Consider the following 18,636-nt stretch of genomic DNA (forward strand, 5'->3'; position numbering starts at 1 on the left):
CGACTGAGCAATGAACACTTCATATATACTAAGCCAAGAGTCACCACGCAAGTGCTTTTACTGGCAGTAGGGCTGAATGTACAAAACCTTCTCAGAGCTGGATAAGACAAGGCAGTCACAAGTACAGATGATACCAGGAGTGAGGAAGAGTAGGTGAGTCAAAAGAAGTCGACATCATCTGGAGCATCCAGGTCACGGTATTCCACAATGGCCCGTGGGTCTCCACGGACCATCCTGTGCAGTCAGAAAGAGTTAAGATGGGGTTAGAGTTGAGGGTCTCTGAGAGGGAGTTTGCAGAGGGCCAAAAAAACGTAACCATCTTAGCCCATTCTCACCTGTTTCGAGGTTTCCCAGGGTAACCTCCCTGGCCTCGGAAGGCATCATAGTTTCCTCGGCCAGCACCATAGGGAGCATGGGGGTATGGGGGTCCCCCTGTAGGGACTGCAGGGCGAACAGCACCAGCTAGGAAAAAGATCAGTACAGAGTTGAAACACTGTGACCTCAACTATACCCTAAGTTTTCTTTCTCCCAGCCCCAGTTCAAGTCCTTCAACTCCCTCTTACACTTACCTCCATAGCCCAAGATGGGGGGCCTGGGCTGACCATAGGGCATCAGGCCCTGGGGAGTCTGGTGTGGGTAGGGAAGTCCCGGAGTCAGACCTGGGGGGAGTACAACAAGGACAGGAACATGAATTACTGCGGGGAGGGGGGCGGGGTGTGGAGAGAGACAACTAGCTTTTAGTAATATGGCCTGAGTGGGGTAAAAACAGGTCTGATAAGTTAGAACCTGGAGTCTTTGAACAGTCAACGGACAGGGAAAAAAAAAAAAGGGAAAAAAAAAAAAAGGGACAGGGAATGGGGCAGACCCTCACGGATCGTATCTTACTCTGGGCAGGGCCCGGTGGCTGAGCCGGCTTGATCTCGGGCAGAGCAGGGCGCTTGGCATCAGTGAGAAAGTTGTTAAAAAAGGCCACTTCCTTCTTTACTTCCTCAATCTTTTCTGCATGCTTATTGAAGATATGTTTACGTACAAACTCGGGGCCCTGGGTGAAGAGAGGAGGGGATCAGACTGAACAGTGTGGGCTCCCTCGCTGCCCAGACCTAAGCTTCAAGGACCGTCCTCCCCTCTCCAATCCCAGTGAGCACTTCCTCCCCAGGCTTGAGGCTTCCGGGCTCAACCCTCTCTTCCCACTATCCTAACAACACAACTCTGTAATCACAGACCTTGAATTTCTTGCCACTGAGAGGGCATAGCCACTTATCCTTGCCCAGTTCCTGGGTGTTAGAGGTCACAAACTTTTCCACTTCCTGTTCAGGGTCTTTGCGACCCATCTTCTGGGCCTCTTCCTCTGAAAGAGATTCTCGCACACTCAGCAGCGGAGTCAGTTTCTCCTCAAATGTCTTCTGCCACTCTAGGACTGTTGGGGTACAGACAGGAGCAGGTTGGAGAAGGGAGCCAGGAGGGGATCGGAGAAGAGGGTGGGAGGAGAGGGTGGCAGAGCACTACTACCAGAGCAGAACCAAGGCCAGAGGCAGCTGAGAGCAAGAGAAACCAGGATGAGGAGCAGGGAACTCACCTTCCCCATGACTGATGCGGTTGGGTGGCATAGGCCCCCGAACGTGGATGATGCCACAACGGTTGGGCATTTCATCCTCATTGGGGTACTCGCACGTGTTATAATAATCCAGGGAATGCACAATGCGCAAATAGAGGAGGAGTTTGTCCAATACCTAAGAGAAATGAGAAGCGATGAGTTCATCACTCCTGCCCCTTTACCGCCAGAGCCAGGCTCTCCCTCACCCCACGCCCCACTCCCACTGGCACCTTGATCAGCTTCTCATCCCGCTCCACGTTGATCTCTGCAGGATTCCCTTCCTTCGGAGGCTCCTCGGGAGGGGCCCCCCCACTGCTCCCCAGTAGCTCCTCCTCCTCAGCGCTCACCTCCTCAATCAGGTAGTCAGTGATATTCTTCAAGATCGGGTTCTGCGAGGGCAGACTCTGGAAGGGTGAGAGATGAGGTGAGAGAGGCAGACAAAACTCCTCAGGGAAGCCAAGGAACCTTCGCATTTGAAATGGCAAAGTGGGGCAGAAAGGAGTTTAGGACTCAGCTGGCCTGTTACCTCTCCCTTATTATGTTTTAATATAATATTTTATATAACATTTATAATAAATATAATATTACATTTACGTTCTGCCTTAGCCCGTAAATACTCACTAATGTCAATCTGTTTCTTTGGAGCTGAAGGTGCCGCCCAGAAGGGCAAAGACGTGGGTGGGTAGAAGGGGTCAATGCTACAGATCAGGTAAGGCCAGAGGTGCCCCCAGCTGACGAGGTGGTAAAAAGTTCCCCAAGGAGTCACTGACCGCTGGCAAAGCAGGCGTCCCGGGTTCCGGGGCCCAGAGCTGGGTCCTGTCGTCCAGTGTGTGGACCAGCTTGGCTGCCAGCTTGATGTCGTTGCGCACGATCTGCTTGTGCTGGGTGATACCATTGATGTTGCGGACACGACGAGTCAGGTCTCTGTTCACGCCAGGGCTCAGCTCACACTCCCGGAGCTGGAGGGAACCGAAAGCTTACCAACACTCACCCGAGAAAAGCCACTAAAGACTGGCCCAGCTGAGCACGCCAGTGATCAGACTGAGCACCCTGATGACAGGGACCAGGATGTCTTGTTCACTCCAGCAGTCTCAGGGCCACACCCAGAGACAACTGCATGCAGTCCACATGGGCAGACACCATGGGTGAAATAAGGACTGGATGGATGAAGCCGTCAATGAACAAAGGAACGAGACTGTGCGGAGCATGCGAGGCCCTACTTTCTCTTCCTCAACAGCCCCACTCCCAGCACTCACTCGGATATTCTGCAGGTTCCAACAGATCTCCTTAATGTTCACGCTGCGGTCAAAGGTCACCCAACCACGGCGGAAAAACCTGAACAAGAAAATGCCCACATAATCCTGGGATGGAGGTGATGTTGGCCACTCATATTCCCTAAACCTTTTCCCCAAGGTATCCAGGGTCACGCCTCCCCACCTTCCTCACCTCCTCTCCGGCTGGGGCTCCGATAATGCCACACGCATAAAGCCTGGATATCGTTTACAAAGCTGGAAAAGCAGAGAAAGAGAAACCCTACCTAGTGACTCAACGATTTATTTCTTCCTCCAATCCCTAAGTCCTTAGAACCCTGGGGAACTGCCTTTTCATCTTTCCTTGGACTAGGGGAGAAAACAATACAGGGCTCAAGAATAGCAGCAGTTGAAAGCAAATGCTGCAGTCAGGGCCGGCCTCTTTGAAGGCCATGGGCCCAGGGGAAAGGGACCTCCCTGTTAGAGAAACAGGGCTGTGTGTGCATCAGCAGCAGTGCGGGGTTCTCTTGTCCCTGCCGTCCCCTTCCAAAGCCTGCCTGTCATCCCTGCCCCCACTCACAGAAATGATCTCAGCCCGGGAGATGTTGGGCGCGATGTTGCGCATGAAGAGAGAGCACGTCTTATGCAAGGGTCGGGGTTTGCATTCCAGCCCAGGGGCGTCCTTAGGCTTCTCCCTCTCTTCTTCCTTGGACTTCTCCTTTTCCTTGAGTGTTTCATCTATGCAGGGAGCAGTGGGAGTCGGCGAAAACTCATCGTTGGATGAGCGGAGGACAGAGAGGCTGCAAAGCCTCCCCCCACCAGTCTCTCCCAAAAGGCCCCCCTCCTTACCAACTTCACCCATCTCTCGCCTCCACACCAGCCCCTCACCCTCCCCAGCACCGTCAGCAGGAAGAGACTGAAAATGAAACACACCAGCCTCCTCCTTCTCCTCTTCAGCCTGGCCACTCTCAGACTCTGACTCCGACTCGGACACACTGCCTTCGTCAAAGCTGTCATCGCCACTGTGCTTCCTATTCCGCTTCTTGCTGCTCTGTGAGACCCACAGCCAAGGAGGGGAGTCAGGTACCAGGAGGGGAGTCAGGTACCAGGACCCCACCCCGACTGCGACCTCGCCCAAGCGAGAACCTACCTTTTTGGCTTCTTTCTCGGTGTCTTCCTTCTTCTCATCTTTGTCCCCATCACCTTCAGACTTCTTGGTTTTGTCATCACTGGAACCATCATTTTCAGCCTAGAGGTAGACAAATCACCAGGAACATCATTCTCTCCTTCAGCCTTTTTCAGCGGGCCCTGCCCCACCCTCCAGCAGCTCAGCCCACAGGTTCGCCTCTCGCCCACCCAATACCCATTTCCCGCCCCACAGGCCTCACAGACAGCGCCAGAAGCCCCAGCCCTGAGACCTGTTTGCCGTCTTCTCTCTTATCGTCCTTTTCGTTGGCCTTGCGCTCTCCATCGCCCAGGCCTGGTCCGACACGGCCTTCCTCTTTCTTGCTGGGCTCCCCAGGCTTTCCTGCCTGTTCCTCCTCCTCCTCCTGCTCCAGGATCCGCAGATCATTCTCTGTACCTCCTTCCATCTTAATCACAGCTACCAACACAGGGAGCAGAGGTCACAATCCAAGGGTCCTGGCCTTCTGTCTCTGGCTTTCTATAGATTTTCATCTTCAGCCAAGACCCTGGTCACCAGACAGGTCCACCCCTCCCAATCCACACACCTGCATCCAGCATCTTGACAATGGCATCAGCTTTGTCTATGTCCAACAGAAGATTATCAAACCAGCCACTCTCCATGAGGGACAGGAACACCCTTAGTCGGTTTTGCAGGGCCCCTCGGGCCTCCTGCCGACGCTTCCCCACCTCATCTGGGTGGTACTTAGACCGAAACCTGAGAAGGAAAGGGCGAGGAAGAGCCAAACAGTCACTGGAGGCCAGAGCCAGGACATGGGGAGGGGCCCAGGAAAGTCAGGGCACAGCCCCCATCCTCTCACACCCACAGAAGGTCATAACAGTGGAGATCAGGGGAGGGGGTGCACCTGAACCACCCAAACCCCCAGAAAGGAACCAGAGGTTATGCTCTGAGAAGATCTGGGGGAGAGCCAGGAACTAAGAGCTCTGGATTTGGAAAGAGTATGACTACAGGGGAGTCAGGGCTGGAGGCAGACTGACTGCCCAAAGTGTCTGGGAAACACAAATTTTAAGGAGTGTAGTTTCCCACAGCTTCCCAGAGTAACACTAAAGAAATAGTAGGTCCCAAAGAACCTCCCTCTCCGAGCCAACCCCAAACTAGAATCATTAAAAGGATTACTCCCACCAGCTCCCTCCATCCCTTGGTGGAAGACAGGGAAACCTGAAATCACCAGAAAGGAAAAGCCACAAAAGGCAGAACACCTTTCTCCCCCCTAGGGAAAATAAGCAGCTGGTGAAGGGACAGGGAAAGACCAAAGGGAGAAACTGAAGTGCCCTTATAACCTCAGGTACTGCCCACAGGGGTCAAGAGAGGACAGGGATGGAGGGTTAAGGTAGAGCATGAAAAGAAAACACTTAAAATAGGACCCTGGGCAGGAGGGGGCGGGGAGGACAGAAGAAATTAGGATATGCAAAGAAGAAAGGGCAAAGTGTGAGAAAGTCCCAGAACAAAAACAAGGAGGAAAACTAAAGACCAAATAGAAACCAGGAAAAAACAAAAACCCAGTGGAAAGAGGTGTTAGCAGCAAGAACGGGGACAGAGAAAGAATGACAGGTTTATGATCGAGTAAGACAAAGACATGAGTTAAGAAGAAAGAGGAGACAGTGAGAGAACAGAACCACAAGTTGAGCAGAAGAGGAAGGGAAAGCCGCAGGCGTCACCTCCAGGATCTTTACCTTGGCCGCTTGGTCAAACAGAGCTCAAGATTTAACTAGCCGCGCCCAGGGCCCATGCTGGCTGGTGGGCCACCGGCTGGCTCCTGGCTGGGGCGCCCGGCCCGGGTGCCCCACCCCCGCGGGACTCCGCGGTGGGGGCCCTGACTGACTAGCTGCCTGAGCAATCACATTCAGCTAAACCGCTGCATTGTGCACAACGGTGCCCTGCCTGTCTGCCTGGCCCGGGCAGCGCGGTCAGCCCAGGGGGCTCATGTATGGGCTGGGTATGGTGGGGGTGGAGGTGGGTTTGCTCCGAGCTCCGTCGATGAGCGGGTGTAGTTCCCAGTTCTGGCTCTTTTCAAGGAGGAGGAGCAGAAAGAGGATGAGGAGGAGGAGGAGCAGGAAGGGGGGAAAAGATGGTTGATTAAAATTAAAACATCCACAAAAGGAAAAAAATCAAAATTCTTTTTCTGTCAAACGATCCTGAGAGCTTTGCTTCTCTTGTCTGGATTCGCTCGTTGCTTTTGGGAGGACGCCACCACCACACAGGGTCCCGGCGACCAGGGATGGCAGTGACCCCGAACGGCAAGGGGGAGGCAGTGCGTCTGCCGCCCCAGAGGACAGGTGGCTCTGGCCAGCTGCCTGGAGGTGGCTCGCTCACCGAGGACGGCGGGGAAGGGAGGTGGGGGGGCCGTGGCGGACGTGGAGGTGAGGAGACCCATCAGCCAGGGTTGGCACACTCCCCTCCCCCGCCCCCAGAAGTGCTGGACTGGGGAGATGGGGAGAGGACAGGACTGCAGGCTCCGCTGGGGGGCCAGGGGAGACGTGCCAGGGACAGGACGGCAGGCAGGGGGGGCACTCACCACTCCTCATCCTTGTGAGCCAGGAAGAAGTCTTGCATCTGCTGCCTCCGGAAGTCCAGCTTGTAGTCGTTGTAGCGCTTGACCGCCTCAGTCTCGTCCACAGCATCATCCAGGGACAGCAGGAACTCCTTGAAGGTCTTCATCACGGGGGGCGGCACACCCAAGTCGATCTCTGCTATGCTGCCCAGCCTGGGGTGGCAGGGGGATACACCGGTCAGGAAGTCTTGGATGTGGGGGAAGAGGGTGGGGGAATGGGGGGACCAAGGCAGCCAGCTGCCCTCTCCCTTTGCCCACCAAGACCATCACCCGAGGCACCAACGGCCGCCACTGCCCACTGGTGCTCTTGTGTGCCCAACCCAATTCTCCTGGCTTCAGCCACCCCAATCCATCCCCAAGTGTGGACCCCCTTCTCCCGGCCCCCCGGAAGCGCAGGTCTCACCTGGCCTGAATAGGTAGAACAGGGTGCTGCACGATGTGGACGTCTGGGTGGCCCCAGGGCTGAGGGGGGCCATAAGCTGGGCCCCCACCCCCCCCAGCATAGGGCATCTCATAGCCACTGTGGTATGGGTCAGAGCTGTGCTCATCCCTGAGGGTGGGGGACACAAAAGTCAGACGGAGAAGGCACGCATCTCTCCAGAGGACAGAGGATGGGACCAAGGGAGGGGTGCACGTGGACTGCAGTCTCTCCCACAAGGGCTTAAAGGGACCAAAAGAGATGACTTGAGGGGAAATCTGAGCAGAGGAAATGACCAAGAAAGCTCTCAGCGGAAGTGAGGGAGGAGAGCTGAGGCCCGGAGAGAGGACAGAGAGACTGTTGCCATCTCACCAGTCTCGCCGCATGCGCTTCTGCGGGGGGCTGAGCTCATGCCGGGGAGGGGAGAAGCGCTCTCGCCGATTCCGGTCATAGTCACGATATTCGCCCCGACTGCGGCGCTCCCGGCCACGGTCCCACTCTCTGGAGGTAAGAACAAGTGGCGGTGAATACAACGACACAGCCGGGTATCCCAAGATCACACTCCTGGACGGGCTCTTTCTGTCCTATCTGAGTGGTTGTTCAGTCGCAAAGGCATGTCCGACTCTGCAAGCTCATGGACTGCAGCACGCCAGGCCCCTCTGTCCTTCACTATCTCTTAGTTTGCTCAAATTCATGTCCACTGAGTCGGTGATGCTCTCCAACCTTCTCACCCTCTGTTGCCTTCTACTTTGGCCGTGAATCTTTCCCAGCATCAGGGCCTTTTCCAATGAGTCGGCTCTGCATCAGGTAGCTGAAGTACTGGATCTGAGATACCCAGACTAAAAGCTGGAAACTGTATTCCAAAACCACCCTCTAAGGAGAAAGACTTGTCTACTTCCATCACTTCAGCCACTACCCACAAACTGATGGCTCGTCAACCCTTCCTCCAGCCTGGCCTTTTTTCTGAACTCCAGACCAATGTTACCAACTCCTTCTATTACTGTCCCCTCCAATTCAATGCGATCAGAATCAAACCTGTTACTTCCATCGCTATGGGCCCAAACCTGCCGCCCCTTGCCCCCACGATTTCCCACTTTTGGCTGCACCAACAGACTGTCCCGCATCCAGTTATCAAGGGTCACTCTCACCACTAACTTGTTATCAGCTTATTAATTCTCTGTCTCAAACCCAACGAAGGCTGTCCTTTTCCCTGCCATTCCCATAAACTCAGCCCAGGTCCACGTGCCCTGGTCCTGGCCACTTCTCCTTTTAAGTAGAGCCTTGGTTTGTATTCCCTACCTCTGGTCTCTCCCCTTCCTCCTCTCCAAGGTCAAAGGGCTCTTTCTCAGACACAAACGCGAACGTGTCATGCCCTCGCTTAAATTCAAAACTTTGGTTCCTGGCGACCATTCCAGATTCTCTACCAATCACCAGTGAACCCCATCTCCATCTTAACAAAAGAAAATCCTCTGCTATAAGCCAGTAGTTCTCCAACTTTTCAGTCTTGGGACCTCCTTACACTCTTAAAAATTAAAGAGCTTTTGCTTATGTGAATTATATTTATCAACATTTAGCTGAAAATTAGAACAGAAAAAAAAACTATTAACTTTGAAGTTACACAGTAATACAAATTATATATTTGTACAAGAAACACTATTTTCCAAAAAAAACATTTAGTGAAAAAAGTTGCACTGTTTTTTTCCATTTACAAATTTTTTCAAGGTCTGGCTTAATTTCAAAGGAGACAACTGGTATATGTTTCTCCATTCAACCTGTTAAGATACGTTGTTTGGTTGGAAAATGTGAAGATCTGGCCTCACAGTGATACGTACTTGAAAAAGGGAGTACTTTAATAACCTGTTCACATTATTGGGGATATTCTGTTTGTTTGGTTTGGCTGTGCCATGCAGCTTTTGAGATCTTAGTTCCCCAACCAGAAATCCAACCTGGGCTCTCAGCAGTGACAGCCCCGAGTCTCCAACCACTGGACTGCCAGGGAATTTCCTATTCACTGTTTTTGATACTCCCCAAAATTTGGCAAGAGATAGTATCTTAAAGGCTAGTTGCAATGCTGAATCTGAAACCAAATCAACATTTTGTATTCTGCTACATTAAAGTTCATTATTCTACTTTGCTCTTTTAATGGACCTTGGCACATCTCATTACACAGTATTAAAATATAATCACTTAGTATCACTACCTATCTCATCATAACAGTCTTTAAAGCAATGGGGAGCTGACAAACTGACATTGCAGATAAAAGTTTTCCAAAATTTTAGTTTTCACTGGCAAGTTCCACTTTCTTATTGGCAACAAAACTGACAATTTTCCCTAAAGCAACAAGTGGTTAGACAGCAGCACCAACTCAATGGAAACGACTTTGGGCACACTCGGGAGACAGGGGGGACAGAGGAGCCTGACATGCCGCAGGCCACGGGACCAGAGTCGGACACGACTTAGTGACTGAACAAGAGCATCGCGTTCTCTGAGCTTTTATTCCCAAGAAAATGTCTACCAAAAACCCAAATATGAATAAGCACTGTTTGACAGCTGTCCATTCAAGTAAAAAACAAAAACGGTATCTCACAGGTTGGGGAGGAGGGTTCAAGGCTGTTAATTCAGCTCACAACTCAATCCCACAAAAGCTCCTCCTCAAGATAAACACTCTACTACAAGCGTGCAGGCTAGTCACTCAGTCATGTCTGATTCTTTTCAACCCCAACGACTGTATCCCACCAGGCTCCTCTGTCCATGGGATTTTCCAGGCAAGAATCCTGGAGTGGGTTGCCACTTCCTACTCCAGGGGAACTTCCCAATCCAGAGATTGAACCCCTTCCTTGCAGGCGGATTCTTTACCACTTCGCCACCTGGGAAGCCCAGGTGATACTATATGCAGAAGTGCTTTATGCATACTTCCTAGTCATCATATATATTAAGAACTATATTAAGAAGTTAAGAATCTAACTTAGTAAAGTTTAAAATTGTTATTGCTTCTTCAACGACAGTACATGAAACTTTTTACTAAAAACTGCTGCCACTGCTTTGACTGTGCTAGGGCCCCTGCAGTCTCCCTCACCACTGCCAGAGCACCAAACCTCAATCCAGTGAAAGCAGCAATACTACCCTAGCATTACTATTAAAAGTTGCAAGCTAGTAACAATGCTTGCAGAGGGTGTAGAGAAAGGGGGACCTCCCCTCTACACTGTTGGCAGGAATGTAAGCTGTCTGCAGCCACTACGGAAAACAGGATGGAGGTTCCTCAAAAGACTGATATTATACTTGCCGTATGATCTAGCAATCCTGCTTAGTCACCCAGTCGTGTTCGACTCTGTGAACCCACAGACTGCAGCCCGCCAGGCTCCTCTGTCCATGGGGATTCGCCAGGCAAGAATACTGGACTGGGTTGCCATGCCCTCCTCCAAGGGATCTTCCCAACCCAGATTTCCCACATTGCAAATGGATTCTTTCCTGGATATCACTCAGACAAAACCGAAACTCAAAAAGATAAATGCAACCCTATGTTCGTAGCAACACTATTTACAGTAGCCAAGACATGAAAACAATCTAAATAACCACCTACAGAGGAATGGATAAACCATGTATAGTGTATACACTATGGTGTATAGTATTCACAAAGGAATACTACTTAGCCATAAAAAGGAATGAAATAATGCCATTGTAGCAACACGGATGGACCCAGAGATTATCATACTAGGTGAAGCAACTCAGAAAGAGAAAGACAAATACTATATGATATCACTTACATGTGCAATCTAAAATACAACACAAATGAACATACCTATGAAACAGAAACAGACTCATAGACATACAGGACAGACGTGTGGCTGCCAAGCGGGGAGAGGAATGGAGTGGGAGTTTGGAGTTAGCAAGTGCAAGCTATTACATGTAGAATGGGTAAGTGACAAGTTTTACTGTATAGCACAGGAAACTATTTAGTACTCCGTGATAAACCATAATGAAAAAGAACTTTTAAAAAAGAACAAAAATTTTAAAAGATAAAAAACAGTTGTAGGCTCACAGACCTCTGAGGGATTTTGAGAACCACTACTTGAAAAAAAACTAGAACATATGTTCTTTTCTGTGAACAACATTATGTCTCCAACTCCAAGTTGTTCACCCGACCTGTGTCTGAGGAATTCCCACTAATCTTTCCAAACCTTGCTAAGTGTCCCTTTCCTGTCAGCCTCCCATACACCACCTCCACCACTTCTCCCCTCCCTCACATCTGTTCCCTCAACATTTCACATCTTCATCATGACCTCTCATAGATGAATATATTCATTTACAGCATACATCCAAGGCCATTTTGCCCCACACTCCAAGCCCCAGACTGTCAACTCCTTAAGGACAATAACTATCCCTTGGCCATCTTCAGAATTCAGAAGAGTGCCCTTACTTGTCTTCCTTTGTTTTTTTACACCTTTATTTGCATTAACTTTTTGCAGCATTTATTCCCAGACCATAAGTTTTTGTTCCTTCAGCTTTTTCTGACGTATCTTTTTCTTCTGGGCAGCCTCCTCTTCTGGTTTAGGAACAAGCTGTTCTTTTTCAGTAAGGATCATCTCAGCGAGGCAAGGAGAGCTCATGTACAGGTTGATCCGACCCTCACGGTTGGATCAACCTGTACATGAGCTCTGTAAGTCCTACACAGCATCCTGGGTGCTTTGTTCACCTGGATGTGCTCAATGACCACAAAATCTACATCTAAGCCTGTAAGTTCAGCATTACTCTCTGCATTTTTGAGCATGTGCAGTAAAAATTCAGCACTCTTTTTGGGCCACCGACCCTGTGTCCAGCCTCACTGCTTGGCCTATGCACACCTACCAATTCCACCGTTAGGATGGAAAGGCACACATTGCTTCTTTAAAGTGACATCCTTCAGATACTTAATGGCTTTTCAGATATGCATACCCTTAATTGCCTGGGCAGTTTCATGAGTGTTCTTAAAGTGAACAAGAAGATCTGAACCTCTTGATCTGCATGATTTTGAGGGGTTTTCCGGGACAAGTGAATAGCACACCATTTTTAGAGGTCACCCCAGGCTGCTTACCGGAAAAGCATCTTCGGACTTTCTTAGAAAAATACTAAAAAAAACAAGGTAGCGCAGACCACCTCCAGTGAAGAGATATGTTTAGTGAAACACTGAACGGCTTACTAAGCTTCTTTTTCAAGATGACACTGAATGAATAAATGTTACCGCAGTAAGCCATCTCAAACTTTTTTTCTGATAACCTGTTTCCAAATCAAGTCTGTGATATCAAGTCACTGACTAGATACTCGTGATATTCCTTAGATAAAAATCTTCCTCAATTCCTTTAAATAGCAATTATTTAAGGGAAAAACCTCAACTCTAATCTACTCCAGAACATCCCAGAAAGCTAATCACTAGCTACGCCAAACCTAATCAATTAATCCCATCCATGGATCAGGGATGGCATCACCAACTCAATGAGTCTGAGCAATCTCCAGGGAAGCCTGGTATGCTGCAATCCATGGGGTCGCAAAGAGTCCGACCCTACTGAGCAACTGAACTGAACTGATCACTGTTCAAAGAACTCTTTCTGATTCCAGGCTACACTACTACAAGAAATTTAATCATATCCTGATAGAGAACTAGTCTGACCACCTCTCCAATCAAGCTAATTCTGTATTATTACTTTTTTTTTTTTTGAGTCAACTTTCTGGGGGTATAACTTACAAACAATAGAATGCACACGCAAACACTGCTTTTTCCTAGTCAAATTCTTACTTCTGCTGCTCTGATCTTCTGGACATTTCAAAAATTAAGCCATAGAGCAATGAAGTCGAACCACATAAAACAGTCAAGAACGAGCGATTTCATATGGCTCGACCTAATAAAGCTTTAAGAAAAATGCAATGAAACTTGAATGCCCGACAATAAAACAAGTGGACGAAATTAAGAAAAAACTGTGTCTTACCGGTCATTCCAATCATCCCCTCGACGTCTTTCATCTCTCTCCCGGGAACGGTCGTAGTCGCTGCGCTCTCGTCTAAACTTGTCCCTGCGCCTTCGATCATACTCGTCATCACTGTCACCCATGGCGCTGGCTGAGGGGGCCTGGAATCCGGAGAGGGATGATCTGGGCGTTCAACAATGACGACAGGAGCAGAGGACCCCACCCCACCCCCTTTGCAGCAGCATGCCCGCCTCCCTCCACAAAGGCCAGCCCTCCACCGACCCCGCCATCATAAGGCCTCCGACTCTCCAGTCGCCCCCAGCGGCCTCCCCGCCCACCCGCAAGCCCGTCTCCCAGCTTCCCGCCCCAGCCCGGCTCTTCCCGCTCCAGGCCCCTCCCCCCACCTGGAAGCGGTCGCGGCCGTTAGTCTCGCGGTCCAGCCAGCAGGTTCCCTGGGAGATCTGGGCCCGCCCCTTGCCTCGGGCGCGCGACGGGGAAGTCGAGGAGGGTGAGGAGACTGAGGGCTCTCGGCGACGGGGCCGAATAGACGCGAAGAAACCGGGACAGCCGAGAACGGACGGTCGGCGCGCGCAGCTCGAGCTGCGCCTGCGTCACCCGCAGAACAGCTCCCGGAACCACACACTGCACCCAGCAGGGCCTGATGGAGAACTAATTAGGAGAGGGAAAGGCTGGGAGCACCGAGGACTGATGGGAAGGGGCGGGCACCCAGAAGTCTCGCGCGCTCTGCGGGACGAGACCTGTGCGGGCGAGAGGAACTACGGGAGCCAGGCGGGACCAAGCCTCGGGAGGGCGGTAGACTCCCCCTCCCCCCTCTGGCCGTGAGGGAGCGCTTCCTCCCGCCGAGGTCGGAGGTCGCGCTTCCCCGGATGTATCCGAAGTCTAAACCAGTTGGCATTCAGCTGCTTTCCACCTGTGTTTAATCGCGGAGCCCCCCGACTTCATCAGGAATGGTTCTCCCCTCTCCTTGCGCAGGGCAGAGGTTTAGGGACTCTTCCGTTTTCGCGGACACAGCAACCATTTTAAAGCATTTCCCACCATTTTGTGATCCCACTAGAGAACCAACCTTTATTGGTCGTCGATGTACGCTACCTGCAAAACCCATTGTCCCTGCTCTTCTTCCACAAAGGCACCCCATCTTTAATTAAAAGTGGCAGACCCCAACCAGCACCTTGATGAGATCGGTTGTAGGTTGTGATCCTGACCGCCAAGCAGGATCTGGGCTGCCGCAGATTAAATGCAGCACCACCCCAGGGATAACAAAAAAGTGCTTGTTCAGTGAGTTGAGTGTGAAGACTTGAGGAAATGCTGCCTTTCTTGCACATACTGCATCCTTGTCCCCAGGGCTTGTGGGGGCTTTGCGGGGGGGGGGGGGGTGTCTTTACAGAAACTACTTTAAAAAGAGTGTACAATGGAGTTGCAAAAAACTGGTCCAGGACTAGGAAGACCCTTCTGATCTTGATTCTGCCATTTGGGAGCGATGCAACCTGAGGACGTCACTTCTCAGCTAAAAATGCAGGCCAGTCACCACAGCCTGCTTGTGTGGAGCTGATGTGAGAATATCAGATGAGACAACAGACTTCAAAGTGTTTTGTAAACTCTGGCGGGGTTGTTATTTCATGACTGGAGGACGAGGAGACAGCATTTGGTGACAAAGTTATAAAGGTAGTTGTCGGGGAGGGTGGTGGATGGGAAGGGAGGACACAGCAGGTGCTCCTGGGGAGACTCAGCAGTCGGTGGTGACCGTGGCCGAGAGCTCCTGGATCCGCCAGGCACTGCAGGCCTTGCACAAGATGTGCCCATCCAGCGGGTAGCAGCCCTGACACTCACCCTCAGAGGAGAGCAGCAGCCCACACTCCTGTTCAGAAAGAAGCAATAGCTTTCCATCAGGCCCCAACCCCTGAGATCCTTCTCCATCATGCTTTACCACACCCAGTGCCCCAGGCCCCAATAACCCTCCCCCCCACCCACACCGTTGCCCAGGCCCCCCTACCTCACACTTGTAACAGCCAATGTGAAAACTGCGATCCAGAGCTACGATTCGCACGGTCTCCTCCTGACCTGGCTCAGGCATGATGGCCCCACCACATACTGAGCATCTTGGGGCAAACTTCCTGGGGGCGGAAGGGAACCCGGGAGGCTGTCAGGTCCCAGGGTTGGAGGGGACTAACAACGGAGCCCAGAGAAGGTGGGACAAGGGAGGGGACGGGAGAGGCCAAAGGTAGGTAGGGTTTGGGATCTTAGGGAAAGAGAGAATGAGGCACGGCCAGGGTTGCCAAACAGGAGAGGCTGGTACTGCGATAGGAAGGAGTCATGAGGAAGATGGGAAAGGCCAGCCCAGACATCCTGAGACACAAGCTGGGGACCCAGCTGACCTGTGGAAGTCCTCGATGCAGTGGATCTGGCTCGTGGCATCCACAGTGAAAGGAATGCCATCGAGGCCGCGGTGGCACACCACACAGGTGAAGCAGCCTGGGTGGTAGGCCTTCCCCATAGCCCTCAGAATCCGGTCCAGGATGGGCTGGGAGCACGTGGAGCACTTTTCCAGGGTGGCCTGCCGGGAAAGAGGGCAGGAAGGTCAGGGGCTGGGGAGACCCTCAGGAGCCCTTCCAGGCATCCGGCCAGCCCATCCATCTTATTTCTGTAGCCTCCTTCGTGGGATTCAGTGAAACGTGACCTTGAACAGATCTGAGTACTGACCCCAGCACTGCAGCTTCCTGGACAAGTTATTTAACCTCTCAGCTTCATTTTCCTTCAGTAGTCATATCTGCTTCACTGGGATATTGTGGGAATTTAGCACCTTCCTGTAAATCTAAAATAAATGCCTGGGACTTCACCGGCAGCCCAGTGGTTAAGAATCTGCCCACCAAGGCAGGGGACATGAGTTCGATCCCTGGTCTGGGAAGATCCCATACGCCTCAGAACAACTAAGCCCATGCACCACAACTACTGAGGCTACACTCTAGAGCCCCATGGTCTGCAACAAGAGCAGCGCCGACAATGAGAAGCCGGTGCACCGCAGCTAGAGAAAGCTGGCTGGCAACACAAAGACCCAAAGCAGCCAAAAATAAATAAAAACAAATGCTTCACACGTATGAGGGCATATTGTCCTTCCTCTTCAGCAGCCAGTGTATAGCTACTTACTTCATTCATCCCTTCTTCTGGTTTATCAGTGTCAGTTCCCCTGCTTCAAGCCCTATTCGTCTAGTTTCCAACTCCTTTATTCCAGTTGGACAGAAGCCCTCCCGGCCCCCAGCCACTCACCACATAGCAGCTCTCACAGTACGCCCTCCTGTCCACAGCGTAGAAATGCTGGCCCCGCAGCTGGGCCCGGCACGCGGCACACACAAAGCAGGCCACATGGAAGACGCGATCCAGGGCCACGACCCCGGCCCCGTCCCCGACCACGTCTTCTCCGCAGCCACCGCACCGGCCTGGGGGCGGGGAGGGACAGGGTCAACCCCCTTACAGGCCTGGAAGCCTGTCCGGGGGAGCCGTGTCCCTCTGACTCTGCAGTCCCACCTCCCGGAGGCCGGGGAGTCAGCTCACCAAAGTACTCCCCGCTGGGCGGGTGGTTCATGTCGTGCACCAGCTTCTTGGTCAGCCTCTCAAGCTCCTCCTCGGGAGGCTGGCTCGGGGGGACCTGGGAGGTGAGAATCAGGGGTTTGGCCCTTCCTCTGGCTCCCAGTGCTGTCACTGAGGGTCCCCAGGGTGACCAGGCCGTTCTACCCCGAAAGCTGATCAGAGAACAAGTCCCAGCCCACGGGCTGGGGGAGCCCCTCTGGCAGCCAGGGTGTAGATCTAGGACCCTCCTTCTTTTAGTCTTGAATTTCCCCACATCCACAGGGAATCCAGAGCCCCAGCATCCCAGACCTCTGACATTAACCACTCCCCACGTACCCCACCAAGTCAGCATCCACTTGTCTTTGATGGACCCGAAATCCCAGCACCCAGGGCTTACCTGGGACCCGTACCCGCCTCCTCTTCCTCCTGCAGGGCCAGAGACCCCCGCGGCCTCCTCCTTAGCCCCTGGCCCTGGCTCGCGGTGGCTCCTGTAGCCAGCCCCCCAGACTTCACCTCGGCCTGGGAGAGGAAAGTGGGGGCCCAGGGAGGGCCCGGAGGCCTGAGAGGCCCCCCGCCTGGGAGGGCCGCAGCCTCTCACGGGTTGTGCCACCTTCACTTGCACAGGGAAGGCAGGGCCAGCGGGGGTGCTGGCCGTAGCATAGGAGGCCGGAGTGGGGCCCCCATAGGGGGGCCCTGGGAGCGGTGGGGGAGGAAGCGCCCCTCCATTTGGCCTTAGGGGGCCTGAGCCTGAGCGGTAGGCAGGGGGTTCAGGGGGCTCGTAAGCCTGGGGAGAGACACAGAGCGGGAGTGAGCTGGGCCCATTTCCAGGACACCCGTCTATAGGAACTCCCCCCCACACACCTCTTGGGGCACCCAGGCAAGAACCAGCTTTGACAAGGGCCCGGGAGTAAGCATCCCTCACATGGGGCTTGTTGGAAGGGGAAATGGGGGGGTATTCAAAGTAGGGACCAGGCTTGTGGGGGGAGGGGCAGGGTCAAGGATCAGAAGGGGCAGGGGCAGGACAGGGGAGTCACCTGCCGGTCAGGCCGCCGCGGGGCGTGACCTCGACCCCCATCCAACTCAGCCAGCATGCTGGTCAGGGAGTCTATCTCAGCATCCAGACTTCCCGGGCGCAAGCCCCCCCTGTCTGGGGGGAAGCCCTGGGGAGGGAGCAAAAAGCAGACAGAAATGCAATTCACAGGGTCTCCCCTCCTGCCCCGAATCGCCCCATCCCCCCGTGCCCGTGCTCACCTGTGAGTGCTGGGGTGCTCCGTGGCACCCCACCCAGGCCAGCCCCCGGTCCTCCGGTCCCCCGGGGGTCTGGTAACACTGCTCAGATGGGAGGGGGCAAAAATTGAGCCGGGGGTGGGGCTGGAGCGCTGGGGTGAGGGAAGAGAGAGCCAAGGTGGGGATGAGGAAGGACAGGGTGAGGACGCCTGTGGAGGCCACTGTCTTGGGTCCCTCTTCGCCCCTCGCCCTGCACCTGGGGTTCGCGAATGGGGCCGGGGACAGGGAGGGCTGCGAGGGGAAGGGGCGGCAGGGGCCGGCTCAGCGGGGCGCGGACGCCACAAGGCAGAGCTGAGAGCGCTGGTGGCCTGGGGGCGGCCTCTGGGCCTCACTGGGGCTGCCTTACCTGCTCCGTGGGCCGGGGGCGGCCCCGAGGCCCCTCGGGGGAGCGCTCTCCCCTGAGGGGCTCGAGCGGGCTCCGGCTGCTTCGGGGGGAGCCAGGTGGGCCCGGACATGGTCTGGAAAGGGGGACTCCAGACAGCGAGTCGGGCCCCACGGAGTACCGGGGCTCTGACTTGGAGCCCTTCTTCCGTCCCACACCTCGCTTGGGACTCCAGGAAAGAAACTTTTTCTGGCCTTTTTTTTTTTTCCCCTTCCTCCCTAATTTTGGGGATGGCCACGCCCCTGGTGACATCATCGCATTCCTGGGGGAGGGTCACGTGGCCCCCTAGGCCCTAAACTGCCGTCCCTCCCCGAGTAGGGCCCCCTCCTGCGAGCAGGGAGCGCTTTCCTCCGGAGCCCCGAGTCTGGGGGCGACCGGCAGCCTGCATCTCCACCAGCGCCCCACCCCCACCCCCAGGCCGGCGCCCCA

The 18,636-nt window shown here is 53.4% G+C and overlaps 2 protein-coding genes across 3 annotated transcripts; both read right to left on the reverse strand.

The window, feature by feature from the left end:
• Window positions 1–34: 34 nt before the first annotated feature.
• On the reverse strand, window positions 35–14,418 carry SRRT (serrate, RNA effector molecule). 2 transcript variants are annotated; one of them, XM_043915099.1, is made up of 20 exons: window positions 13,361–14,418; window positions 12,978–13,117; window positions 7,390–7,518; window positions 7,003–7,149; window positions 6,564–6,752; window positions 4,575–4,744; window positions 4,263–4,447; window positions 3,995–4,093; window positions 3,778–3,895; window positions 3,425–3,582; window positions 3,041–3,102; window positions 2,851–2,929; window positions 2,365–2,553; window positions 1,825–1,998; window positions 1,577–1,730; window positions 1,224–1,417; window positions 886–1,042; window positions 570–659; window positions 336–462; window positions 35–234 (listed from the first exon to the last, which is right to left on the reverse strand). In XM_043915099.1, exons 2-20 carry the CDS (start codon window positions 13,097–13,099, stop codon window positions 159–161), a joined length of 2,619 nt encoding a protein of 872 aa, XP_043771034.1. In that variant the 5' UTR covers window positions 13,100–13,117; window positions 13,361–14,418; the 3' UTR covers window positions 35–158. The 2 variants fall into 2 exon arrangements, with proteins under 2 accessions (XP_043771034.1, XP_043771033.1); XM_043915098.1 differs by having other exon boundaries at window positions 570–671.
• A 143-nt stretch (window positions 14,419–14,561) lies between these two features.
• TRIP6 (thyroid hormone receptor interactor 6) lies at window positions 14,562–18,440 on the reverse strand. Its single transcript, XM_043915109.1, has 9 exons — window positions 18,172–18,440; window positions 17,790–17,917; window positions 17,573–17,698; window positions 16,936–17,322; window positions 16,524–16,617; window positions 16,239–16,408; window positions 15,350–15,528; window positions 14,968–15,088; window positions 14,562–14,832 (listed from the first exon to the last, which is right to left on the reverse strand). Exons 1-9 carry the CDS (start codon window positions 18,278–18,280, stop codon window positions 14,701–14,703), a joined length of 1,446 nt encoding a protein of 481 aa, XP_043771044.1. The 5' UTR covers window positions 18,281–18,440; the 3' UTR covers window positions 14,562–14,700.
• Between the last annotated feature and the right edge of the window lie 196 nt (window positions 18,441–18,636).

Source organism: Cervus elaphus, chromosome 10, assembly GCF_910594005.1.
Source record: "Cervus elaphus chromosome 10, mCerEla1.1, whole genome shotgun sequence".
NCBI lineage: Eukaryota > Metazoa > Chordata > Mammalia > Artiodactyla > Cervidae > Cervus > Cervus elaphus.